This window comes from Culex quinquefasciatus, chromosome 2, assembly GCF_015732765.1.
Source record: "Culex quinquefasciatus strain JHB chromosome 2, VPISU_Cqui_1.0_pri_paternal, whole genome shotgun sequence".
NCBI classification, from domain to species: Eukaryota; Metazoa; Arthropoda; class Insecta; order Diptera; family Culicidae; genus Culex; species Culex quinquefasciatus.
This window is the reverse complement of record NC_051862.1, coordinates 41,127,966-41,141,652: the sequence shown is the minus strand read 5'-3', so window position 1 is coordinate 41,141,652 and position 13,687 is coordinate 41,127,966. Positions and strand designations below refer to the sequence as shown.

Here is a 13,687-nt window from a genome sequence, read left to right as displayed (position 1 = left end):
GGCGTATCCTATTATTTAAACCGCTTGAATGTGTTTTCAGAGTTCATTTCTTTTAAGAAATATTGGGTTAGTCTATTGTAAAGGAACAATGCACTTGCTGTAAATAACCAGGGATGTTGGGCATGTTGGTAATATGCAAATATCAAACTGGAAGGGCCTTCGTCATAGATTTACATTACTTCACTGTTTATACATTTGCTTTATACGGTTTGGTTTTGCTGCCCTGTTCTGCGTTCAACGTTGACCATTTGAACAAAACCTTTATATGCACTTTCAATATCGTCAGCTGTGTGCTATCTTGTGACATAGACCATTTTGGTCGAAAATGAGTTAATGATGACGTTTTGCTATAATTAACAAACACTACAAGATGCTTTAACCCGATTTTGGAAACTCGCTTCCGTTTCCCGGATATCACATTACACACTTGTGACATAGACCAATTTATCATCAAAATGATTGTGCATACTTGTGACACGTCATACATGTTGTTGGAAAATGTGGAAAATTTTTCTTGTTTTTCACAAATTTATGTACACACATACTTTCTAAAGGCAATGCAACCTTTTGTTTATAAAAATATACTGATTAAGTCGATTAAACCATTGATTTGAGCTTATTTAAGTTTGTATGGGAATTCTGTGCACACTAGTGACACGTAGTACAATTTTACTTTCGAAACACATTTGTGACACGTGCTTTTCAGATTTTTGTTTACATTATCAACTGTATCTTTTAACTGGCGTAACCAAATTAGTTGAAACTTTGAGCGTTTGTTAAGCGATAGTATACGAACCGATTGCTTGAAAAAGTTTGGTTCTATCATTCATAGTTATGAAATTATTTACCAACAAACTTTAAAAATCGATTTTCTCGAAAAGTACTAAATGGTCGTTGTCACAAGATAGCACACAACTGACGATATAGTGGCGTGGCAACAAGGCTGAAAAAAGTTTTTAATCGATCTGTAAATCAAAACATTTGAAAAATATTTCACTAAAGTTATTATTTTTCCGTTTGAATTTCTTCCTTAAATAATTAAATTTTAAAATATTCAATATACATATTTAAGCACAGTGATACTCCGTGGATGACAAAAGTATTTTTATAAAAAATAGAATTTTGCAGAAGCTATTGTATATTGAGAAGGAATTTTCTAATCGATTTGATATCTTTGGCATAGTTGAAGGACTTTCAGAAAAAACAGGTACTGGAAAAACATCTTGGATTTTTTTAGTAGACTTTTCATTATTGAAATACAGTTTTTTTTTATTTTTAATTGTTTCATGTGTGTTTTAGGTGACTAAAAAATCTCTTATTTTTGCAATTTTGTCATGAAACTACACAGCAGGGATGGAATAATCGCAAAAAAAAAATCAATTTCACTTGCGAACTTTCTTCACCCGCGAAAGAGAGAGGAGGCAAATCACGCAAAAGAAAATCGCTCCCGAAATTCTTCAAGAAATTCAATTTGCTGATGATTTTTTGAGAATTTCCCTGACAGCACCACTAAATAATAATTATATCACTTTGTTTACACACCTTGCCCATCTACAAGATGTTCCGCCGAATAATCAAGATGATGAATTTTAGATTCTTTTTACCGATCTTTCTTTGCTCCTTCGGATTTTTTCTTGATGAACGTTCAGAGATTTTCTTTTGATGATGATTATGCCATCGCTGCTACAGCAAATAAATGAATTTTGGAATGTTGAAAATTTGGCTGGTTTAATATTACTCATTTTTTGTGTAATATTACTCAAAAATGTGTTAAATGTAAACCTGATGAATATTCATCAGAAACTGGTGAAAATTCACCAATCTTGATGTAATATTACATTTTTTTGCCACAAAATCTGTTACCATTTCCTGATGAATATTGCCATCATTTTTTTCTGTGTACTTACTTTTCCTGTCATTCTCGAACGACGAAACGGCCTACTTTTCTCTACCAAAAATAGCAGAATAGAAAATAAGTACCTTTCGATACCAGTTATGAATAGTTCTACTCTCCACTCGTATCGAAAAGTAACATTTACAATATTTTTTGTTTAAATCGGTGAATTCAGTTAGCAGCTTGGCATAAAATTTCATTAAAAAGGCGTTTTTCGGAATTGCAAAAATGTTGTTAGCAACTCGTTGCAAAAGATTTTTCAGCACTCATTGTATTTAAACAACTCGGGAAACCTCGTTGGATAAATGTACGACTCGTGCTGAAAAAATCTTCTTTTGCGACTTGTTGCATAAACTACTATAACGTTAGACTTTAGGTTGGAGAAAAAAATTTATTTTCTGTTTTTTTGTATAGAAACAATTTTGAAAATTGAGAATTCAGAGTAGGAAAGGCAATCTCTTATTTTGGGCATTTTGATATGTGGAGCTTAATTTTAAATTTTTGAAATTATCTTTAAAGAAAAGAGCTGGAAACCAATAGTTTCCGAGATATAGCGTGTTGAAAAAAGAAGGCCAAGTAGATTAAACTGTACAAAATAACTTATTTTTCACAAAATTGAGTTGAGTATTTAAGGGAATATTCAAAAATCACGGAATGATTAAAAATACGGTGTGGCACTGTAAATAATTATTCTGTGCTTGTGCTCGTTCTAAATTGCATTTTACTGGATTTAAAGAAATTCTTTCAAATGAGCAACTCTCTACGAAATCGGCCGATTTCGACAATTTTTAATTTTTGTATTTTTTTTTGACTGAAACTTTGTGGGGCCTTCTCTTCGACCAAATAAGCCAGTTTGCGCCATTGGTTCACCCATACAAGTCTCCATACAATTTTGGCTGCTGTCCATACAAAAATGCTATGTAAATATTCAAACAGCTGTAACTTTTGACTGAATTTTCTGATCAATGTTTTCGACTAAGTTTTAGGTATTGTTGAGGACTTTTGAGAAAAAAATAGGTTTACGAAAAAAAAAGCAGATTTTTTAATCAACTTTTTTTTTTAATAAAACTCAATTTCCCAAAATACGTATTATTTGATTTTCGAGATTATTTGATATGTTTTAGGGGACAAAATCCGCAACTTTTGAGCCATAGAGAAACATGGTCAAAAAATCTGCCGCCGAGTTATGAATTTTTGAAAAAAATAGTGATTTTTTGAAAAAATTAAAGTGTCATGCAAAAACAAGCTTGACATTATTTTTTAATGCAAAATTGAATTTTAAATTGAAAAGTACTTTACAATTTTTTTTATAAAGGGCTTCGTTTTCAAGATATAGCCACCGAAAGTTTTATTTTAGCGAAATATTTGCAGTTTTTTGATTTTTAAAAAGTGAACATGAGTGACCATTTCCAAAAATTTTTTTGAAAAGTTCAGAAAATTTGCTATAAAATATTCTAAGAGACATTAAATTCGACTCGGGTTGCTGAGATAGAGCGCTTTAAGTAAAAGAAACACGAAAATTGCAGTTTTCTTAACCCGTATAGGCCTGGTGAAATTGGAATCACTAAAATGGCCATAACTCAGCGAAAACTCAACCAATTTGCATACTTTATTAGTTGGACTCGTTAGAATGTCTATTTTCCGAAAATGACCCGCAGAACCGGAAATGTTCCGGTGGCCGGAGATATTCCGGTGGGTCACTGGGTCAAACAGGGTCAAAATGGCCATTTTTGGGTCCCGCACTATTTTGTTAATAGAAATCTAGGAAAACACATTTTTCATGTTACGATCTTTGTTCTACCAACAGACAATACTGACCATTGATTTTGCACCACCGGGGATGTTCCGGATTGAGCGGGCAGGTTCCCTACCCGGGGAACCGGTCAAGGGACGGTCAGAAATAAAACTATTTCAATCATGGCAATATGGGTGTCAAAGTTCATCATTTTCAAAATCAAGCTCATCTATGATCCCCAAAACCACCTTTGGACCGATCTGGCCACTTTAGAACCGGTTCCCGGTACTCCGGTGAAACCCGGAATATAGCAAATTACGGGATTATTTCTGAATAATTTTTGCAGGGCAATATGGATGTCAAAGTTCATCAGTTTCAAAATCAAGCTCATCCATGATCCCCAGAACCCCTTTTGGATCGATCTGGCCACTTTGGGACCGGTTCCCGGTACTCCGGTGAAACCCGGAATAAGGCAAATTACGAGATTATTTCTGAACAATTTTTGACTGTGCAATATGGGTGTCAAAGTTCATCATTTTCAAAATCAAGCTCATCCATGATCCCCAGAACCACTTTTGGATCGATCTGGCCACTTTGGAACCGGTTCCCGGTACTCCGGTGGAACCGGAATATGGCAATTTACGGGATTATTTCTGAATAATTTTGGCAGGGCAATATGGATGTCAAAGTTCATCATTTTCAAAATCAAGCTCATCCATGATCCCCAAAACCACCTTTGGACCGATCTGGCCACTTTGGGACCGGTTCCCGGTACTCCGGTGGAACCCGGAATATGGCAAATTACGGGATTATTTCTGAACAATTTTTGACTGGGCAATATGGATGTCAAAGTTCATCATTTTCAAATTCAAGCTCATCTATGATCCCCAGAACCACTTTTGGATCGATCTGGCCACTTTGGGACCGGTTCCCGGTACTCCGGTGGAACCCGGAATATGGCAAATTACGGGATTATTTCTGAACAATTTTTGACTGGGCAATATGGATGTCAAAGTTCATCATTTTCAAATTCAAGCTCATCTATGATCCCCAAAACCATCTTTGGATCGATCTGGCCACTTTGGAACCGGTTCCCGGTACTCCGGTGAAACCCGGAATAAGGCAAATTACGGGATTATTTCTGAACAATTTTTGACTGGGCAATATGGATGTCAGAGTTAATCATTTTCAAAATTTAGCTCATCCATGATCCCCAGAACCACTTTGGATCGATCTGGCCACTTTGGGACCGGTTCCCGGTACTCCGGTGGAACCCGGAATAATGCAAATTACGGGATTATTTCTGAACAATTTTTGACTGGGCAATATGGATGTCAAAGTTCATCATTTTCAAAATCAAGCTCATATATGATCCCCAAAACCACCTTTGGACCGATCTGGCCACTTTGGGACCGGTTCCCGGTACTCCGGTGAAACCCGGAATATAGCAAATTACGGATTATTTCTGAACAATTTTGACAGGGCAATATGGATGTCAAAGTTCATCATTTTCAAAATCAAGCTCATCTATGATCCCCAAAACCACCACCGATCTGGCCACTTTGGGACCGGTTCCCGGTACTCCGGTGAAACCCGGAATAAGGCAAATTACGGGATTATTTCTGAACAATTTTTGACTGGGCAATATGGGTGTCAGAGTTAATCATTTTCAAAATTTAGCTCATCCATGATCCCCAGAACCACTTTTGGATCGATCTGGCCACTTTGGGACCGGTTCCCGGTACTCCGGTGGAACCCGGAATATGGCAAATTACGGGATTATTTCTGAACAATTTTTGACTGGGCAATATGGATGTCAAAGTTCATCATTTTCAAAATCAAGCTCATCTATGATCCCCAAAACCACCTTTGGACCGATCTGGCCACTTTGGGACCGGTTCCCGGTACTCCGGTGAAACCCGGAATAAGGCAAATTACGGGATTATTTCTGAACAATTTTTGACAGGGCAATATGGATGTCAAAGTTCATCATTTTCAAAATCAAGCTCATCCATGATCCCCAAAACCACCTTTGGACCGATCTGGCCACTTTGGGACCGGTTCCCGGTACTCCGGTGGAACCCGGAATAGGCAAATTACGGGATTATTTCTGAACAATTTTGACTGGGCAATATGGGTGTCAAAGTTCATCATTTTCAAAACTTAGCTCATCCATGATCCCCAGAACCACTTTTGTATCGATCTGGCCACTTTGGGACCGGTTCCCGGTACTCCGGTGGAACCCGGAATATAGCAAATTACGGGATTATTTCTGAACAATTTTTGACTGGGCAATATGGATGTCAAAGTTCATCATTTTCAAAATCAAGCTCATCTATGATCCCCAAACCACCTTTGACCGATCTGGCCACTTTGGGACCGGTTCCCGGTACTCCGGTGAAACCCGGAATAAGGCAAATTACGGGATTATTTCTGAACAATTTTGACTGGGCAATATGGATGTCAAAGTTCATCATTTTCAAAATCAAGCTCATATATGATCCCCAAAACCACCTTTGGACCGATCTGGCCACTTTGGGACCGGTTCCCGGTACTCCGGTGAACCCGGAATAAGGCAAATTACGGGATTATTTCTGAACAATTTTTGACAGGGCAATATGGATGTCAAAGTTCATCATTTTCAAAATCAAGCTCATCTATGATCCCCAAACCACCTTTGGACCGATCTGGCCACTTTGGGACCGGTTCCCGGTACTCCGGTGAAACCCGGAATAAGGCAAATTACGGGATTATTTCTGAAAAATTTTTGACTGGGCAATATGGGTGTCAAAGTTAATCATTTTCAAAATTTAGCTCATCTATGATCCCCAAACCACCTTTGGACCGATCTGGCCACTTTGGGACCGGTTCCCGGTACTCCGGTGAAACCCGGAATAAGGCAAATTACGGGATTATTTCTGAACAATTTTTGACTGGGCAATATGGTGTCAAAGTTCACCATTTTCAAAACTTAGCTCATCCATGATCCCCAGAACCACTTTTGTATCGATCTGGCCACTTTGGGACCGGTTCCCGGTACTCGGGTGAAACCCGGAATAACAAATTACGGGATTATTTCTGAACAATTTTTGACTGTAGGTGTCAAAGTTCATCATTTTCAAAATTTAGCTCATCCATGATCAACCACATTTGACCGATCTGGCCACTTTGGGACCGGTTCCCGGTACTCCGGGAAACCGGAATAAGGCAATTATGGATGGCGATCAAGATGTCAAAGTTCATCATTTTCAAAATCAAGCGATCCCCAGAACCACCTTTGACCGATCTGGCCACTTGGGAACCGGTTCCCGGCTCCTGAAACCCGAATAAGGCAATTACGGATTATTTCTGAACAATTTTGACAGCAATATGGATGTCGTTCATCATTTTCAAAATCAAGCTCATCCATGATCCTCAAAACCACCTTGGACCGATCTGGCCACTTTGGAACCGGTCCCGGTATCGTGAAACCCGGAATAAGCAAAGTACGGGATTATTTCTGAACAATTTTTGACTGGGCAATATGGATGTCAAAGTTCATCACAAAATCGCTCATCTATGATCCCCAAAACCTTTTGACCGATCTGGCCACTTTGGGACCGGTTTCGTACTAGAACCGGATTACAAATTACGGATTATTTCTGAACAATTTTGACTGGGCATATGGGTGTCAAAGTTCACTTTTCAAAACTTAGCTCATCCATGCAGAACCACTTTTGTATGATCTGGCCACCCGGTTCATATCAGGAACCCGGAATAGCAAAATACGGATTATTGCTGAACAATTTACAATATGGATCAACAGTTCATCATTTTCAATCAAGCTCATCTATGATCCCCAAAACCACCTTTGGATTGATTCGCCACTTTGGGATCGGTTCCCGGTACTCCGTGGAACTTGAATAAGGAAATTACGGATTATTTCTGAATATTTGACAGGGCAATATGGATGTCAATGTTCATCATTTTCATAATTTAGCCATATTCCGGGTTCCACCGTAGTACCGGGAACCAGTCCCAAAGTGGCCTGATTGGTCCAAAATGGTTTTGGTGATCATGGATGAGCTTTGTTTTGAAAATGATGAACTTTGACATCAATATTGCCCTGTCAAAATTATTCAGAAATAATCCCGTAATTTGCCATATTCCGGGTTCTACCTGAGTACCGGGAACCGATCCCAAAGTGGCCAGGATCATGGATGAGATAAATTTTGAAAATTGTGAACTTTGACACCCATATTGCCCAGTCAAAAATTGTTCAGAAATAATCCCGTAATTTGCCTTATTCCGGGTTTCACCGGAGTACCGGGAACTAAAGTGGCCAGATCGGTCCAAAGGTTTTTCATAGATGAGCTTTGTTTTGAAAATGATGAACTTTGACACCCATATTGCCTGTGAAAAATTATTCAGAAATAATCCCGTAAATTGCCATATTCCGGGTTCCACCGGAGTACCGGGAACCGGTCCCAAAGTGGCCAGATTGGTCCAAAAGTGGTTTTTGTGATCATGGATGAGCTTTGTTTTGAAAATGATGAACTTTGACATCAATATTGGCCAGTCAAAAATTATTCAGAAATAATCCCGTAATTTGCCATATTCCGGGTTCTACCTGAGTACCGGGAACCGGTCCCAAAGTGGCCAGATCGATCCAAAAGTGGTTCTGAGGATCATGGATGAGCTTTGTTTTGAAAATGGTGAACTTTGACACCCATATTGCCCAGTCAAAAATTGTTCAGAAATAATCCCGTAATTTGCCTTATTCCGGGTTCCACCGGAGTACCGGGAACCGGTCCCAAAGTGGCCAGATCGGTCCAAAGGTGGTTTTGGGGATCATAGATGAGCTTTGTTTTGAAAATGATGAACTTTTACACCCATATTGCTTGTGAAAAATTATTCAGAAATAATCCCGTAAATTGGCATATTCCGGGTTCCACCGGAGTACCGGGAACCGGTTCCAAAGTGGCCAGATCGATCCAAAAGTGGTTCTGGGGATCATGGATGAGCTTGATTTTGAAAATGATGAACTTTGACACCCATATTGCCCAGTCAAAAATTGTTCAGAAATAATCTCGTAATTTGCCTTATTCCGGGTTTCACCGGAGTACCGGGAACCGGTCCCAAAGTGGCCAGATCGATCCAAAAGGGGTTCTGGGGATCATGGATGAGCTTGATTTTGAAACTGATGAACTTTGACATCCATATTGCCCTGCCAAAAATTATTCAGAAATAATCCCGTAATTTGCATTATTCCGGTTTCACCGAGTACCGGGAACCGGTTCTAAAGTGGCCAGATCGGTCCAAAGGTGGTTTTGGGGATCATAGATGAGCTTGATTTTGAAAATGATGAACTTTGACACCCATATTGCCATGATTGAAATAGTTTTATTTCTGACCGTCCCTTGACCGGTTCCCCCGGGGTAGGGAACCTGCCCGCTCAATCCGGAACATCCCGGTGGTGCAAAATCAATGGTCAGTATTGTCTGTTGGTAGAACAAAGATCGTAACATGAAAAAATGTGTTTTTTCCTAGATTTCTATTAACAAAATAGTGCGGGACCCAAAATGGCCATTTTTGACCCTGTTTGACCCAGTGACCCACCGGAATATCTCCGGCCACCGGAACATTTCCGGGTTCTGCGGGTCATTTTCGGAAAATAGACATTCTAACGAGTCCAACTAATAAAGAAGTATGCAAATTGGTTGAGTTTTCGCTGAGTTATGGCCATTTTAGTGATTCCAATTTCACCCAGGCCTATACGGGTTAATCTCACCAAAACAACCCACCATTTTCTAATGACCAGCAAATAATGGTCCGATTTTCAATTTTAACATATGAAAAATTCGTGAAATTTTCCTATCTTTTCGAAAAAAATATTTTGAATTTTTTTAAATCAAGATAAACATTTCAAAAGGGCTACATATTCAATATTACGCCCTTTAAAAAAATAATAATATCTTGGTTTAAAAATTTTGAAATTATTTTTTTTGAAAGATTGGAAAATCACGAATGTTTCATATTTTAACATTGAAAATCGGACCATTAGTTGCTGAGATATCGACGTTAGAAAATGGTGGATCGTTTTGGTGATACTTGGAAAACATCAATTTAAATGTTTTTAAACCTTTGCATGGCAATATTTAGCAACTAAGGGTCGTATCAACAAAGTTAAAAATCGCAAAATATAGAGAATTTTCGCGGCTTTTCAAATAAATTTGCATGGAAAATTATATGGACAAACTATTGATGCAAAATAGCTTCTTTGGACATACCGAAGGCATTAAAAAAGTTTCAGCCGGATTAAAAAATACAAAAATTAAAATTGAAGAAAAAAGACCGCTTTCGTAGAGAAGTTCTCTACTATCAAAATATGTAAAAATCTCGATTTTGGACCAAATCGGACCCATCTTTTTGGGCACCGCCCCTAAGTTTTGCGATATTTGTATTTTTTTTTCAAAAACCTAATTTTCAAATGGATTAAAAAATTCGGCGTCAAATTTCCTTTAAAAATAATTGTCAAGTTTTGCTCTATAACTTTTTTGGCCATTTGAAAAAAGAGGTTTTTTGAAAAAAAAATGAAAATCGTCACAAAAGAAGGGGTGGTCCCATTTGGTTCAAAATCGGGATTCTTACATGTTTTGATAGTATCAAAATTTGAGCTTGATCAGAAAAAGTCGATTTCGAATTTGTACTTTTTTGTGCACAGTTGAGGCGAGATGACCCATTAGGGTGTAATATCAAAATCGATTTTCCAGCACAGCACTTTTCCAGTTCCTTTTGGGGTCCTAAACAACTCCCCAAAGTTTGGGCATGATTGGTTTAGTCCTCACTTTGCGCAAAGCGATTCAATTTTCCATATAAATTTGTATGGGAAAACCATTTTTTTGAATTTTGATATTTATAAAATCCACGTTTCAAGCTTATTTTGTTAAGAATGATTATGAATTTGATAATTTTATAAAAGTAATTGATACATTTTCGAAGTATGCATCTATTAAATTAAATTTTGCTAAATCAGTATTTCTTAGGTTGAACAATGCTAAAGTTGGTCCACAGAAATTCAAAGAGACTGAAGCATTGAAAGTTCTTGGGGTTATATTTGAGAAAAGTTGGTCAAGTACTGTGAATAATAATTATAAACGACTTGTCACTAATATTAATTTATCTATGCTTCAGCATAATGTAAGAAAAATTAACATAATTGAAAGATGTATTGTTTTGAACACCTATATATTATCGAAATTATGGTACGTTGCACAATTGTTTCCTCCTGCAAATTCCCATCTAGCTCAAATAAAATCGGCGTGCGGCAAGTTTATTTGGAAAGGATACATTTTTAAATTAGATAGAAAACAACTTTATTTAGATTTTTTCAAGGGAGGTCTTAGGCTTGTTGATCCAGAAGCAAAATCTAAGGCATTATTTCTGAAAAACATTTTTATAATTTAAATGCACATGGAACACAACTGGATGAAAGTTATTTGATAGATTTAGATTCACCGCAGAAACTTACACGTAATGCAAGGGAATGGTTGAATGAAGGAAGGCAGTTGGTGCCAATCATAATTTAAATACTGTAAAATTGATGTATAATTATTTTGTTTCACTTAATAGTGAATCACCAGCTATTGAAGGGAAATTGAGTTTAAAGTGGACTTTAATTTGGAAAAATTGTAGTGAAAGCTTCCTCGAAATGAAAGATCGTGCAAAAATGTTTGGTTTCGTAAATGATTTGTTACCTAACAAAGAAAAATTATTAAGTTACAATATTGGAAATTTGACGTCAGCTGTATGTGACAAATGTGGTGGAATTGATTCTAATTCACACAGAATAAAAGAGTGCCCAAGAGCAAAGGAAGTGTGGGAATGGAGTAGTCGTATTGTCCAAAATCGATATAAAATGAATGTTGTTGATTTAGAGGATATTCTTCAATTAGATCTCGATGAGAAAAGCGAATCAGAAAAGGCAGCTTTATGGCTTGCAGTAAAAACAATCAGTTACAATTTGAGAGTATCAGAACCGTCATTATTTGTTTTGAAAAAGGAAATAAGAGAGCATAGATGGAATGAGCGAAAAACATAAGGATTATTTTTGGAAATAGTTTGAACATTTGTTAAGAGCAGGTTATGATAGTTTGTAACACGAACAATGGGTAAATAAACTATTTAAAAAAAAAAAAAAAAAAAAAAAAAGCTGTACTAAATCCGGATTCATATTCGGATGCTCTGAAAGGTGCTCTACAACTTTCCCGAAAAGAGTATGGTGCTAGCATGTCCCTGAAAGAAGATACAGCGTCCTCAAAACTCGTCTAAAACGTGATTTTCGAGCAAAAAACACGTTTTAGACGAGTTTTGAACACGCTGTATCTTTTTTTAGGAGCAAGTTAGCACCATACTCTCTTCGGGAAAGTTGTAGAGCACCTTCCAGAGCATCCGAATATGAATCCGGTTTTAGTACAGCGTGAAACGTGGATTTTATAAATATCGAAATCCAAAAAAATGGTTTTTCCCATACAAATTTATATGGAAAATTGAATCGCTTTGCGCAAAGTGAGGACTAAACCAATCGTTCCCAAACTTTGGGGAGTTGTTGAGGACCCCAAAAGGAACTGAAAAATTGCTGTGCTCGCTAAATTTGGACAACTTTATTTTTTCCATACAACCATATTACACCCTAATGACCCATATGTCAACAGATTGTATATTATTTTTTTTCTCATAGTTTCACAGATTGGTTTTTTTTAACTTAACTTTAATTTATATTTAATAATATTCGATGCTAGCTTCATTAAAAATAAATGCGTCCTTTAAATTCAAAAACTCGTGATTCCATTCTTCACCTGAAAAGCACCATCGCGTTGCGATCCGGGCTTTGCTTTATAGCTATGCACTTTCTTCTCGCAGAAGTACGTACTTTATTTATCCTGTTCCTCCTGTGTACCTGGTTATAAAGTACCATGCATACCTAATTTCATTTGCTCCAACTATTTGCATATTTATTCGACGAGAATAAGCGCTCTTGCTTCGAAACCTTGTGGGAGTGGTTAATAGAAGGGAGAAAGAGTGGAACTTGTGAGGGAAGGCACAGTCTCTTTTTCCGTACTCTACTTACCTTCCCAACACGTCAACGCTAACGTCGTCATCATCAGCAACAGCACCAGCAGCACCAACTCCAACAGCATCAAAGGATAGTAATTTCGAACCGAAAAGCTCGAGCCTGAATACTTCCTCTGGTATTACGATTTACACGAAGAAAAAATTAACAAACAACTTTTGAACACTTTGAGATTTAATTTTAAAATAAAACTCATTTAAAAAAATATGATATTGACAAAAATGATTCACCATTTTTTTTCTGTGAATTTTCACCTGAGCCTTTTCCTCCGTAGAAGAAGTGTGTGGGCAACTCTGTCGTCATCGTTTGCGTGCTCAATGGACTGTTAAGCTGTGCATGACTAAAGATACGGTTGATTTTCTCCATTTTCCGGCGTTTTTGATGAGGAATTCAATTATGACGTCAACTTCGGTGGCCAACGGGGTTGGGCCCATTGATTAAATAGAACTGACCTTTTCAACTTCCTCCGCCATGCTTGCACTTTTCTTCCAGGTGTTCGACATCCTCTGGAGCGACCCGCAACACAACGAAGGCTGCCGGCCCAACTCGCTGCGGGGCGCCGGCACCTACTTCGGTCCGGACGTGACCAACAAGTTCCTACAACGATACAAGCTGCAGTATCTGGTGCGGTCGCACGAGTGCAAACCGGACGGGCACGAGATCATGCACGGTGGCAAGGTGAGACAAGGGGTACTTGCGATGGAGCATTTAGCGTTTCTGAGGAGTTTGCTTTGAAACTGAAAAATTTCGATTCAAACAACAATGAGAATTTCACTACAAAACCCTCTGATTTCATGAAATTTGCCTTTTGTGTTTTTTTTTCTGATTTGGCCGAAACTTTTTGAGGGGCTTTGATTGACTAAATGATTTGTAAGGGATTTTTTGTAAGCGAAGGTGTTTTCTGATCGGATAATGAGGTTCATTCAGGAAAAATATTTCAAATAAC

At 37.7% G+C, this 13,687-nt stretch overlaps 1 protein-coding gene across 6 annotated transcripts in view; it reads left to right on the top strand.

Moving 5' to 3' along the window:
- The window catches only part of LOC6034691 (serine/threonine-protein phosphatase rdgC), a 127,284-nt gene that overhangs the window by 84,498 nt on the left and 29,099 nt on the right, over positions 1-13,687 (top strand). For all 6 annotated transcript variants that reach the window (XM_038253562.1, XM_038253561.1, XM_038253560.1 and 3 more), the window contains one exon: positions 13,234-13,419. In XM_038253562.1, the coding sequence (XP_038109490.1) occupies positions 13,234-13,419 (186 nt within the window). The remainder of the gene's footprint in view (positions 1-13,233; positions 13,420-13,687) is intronic.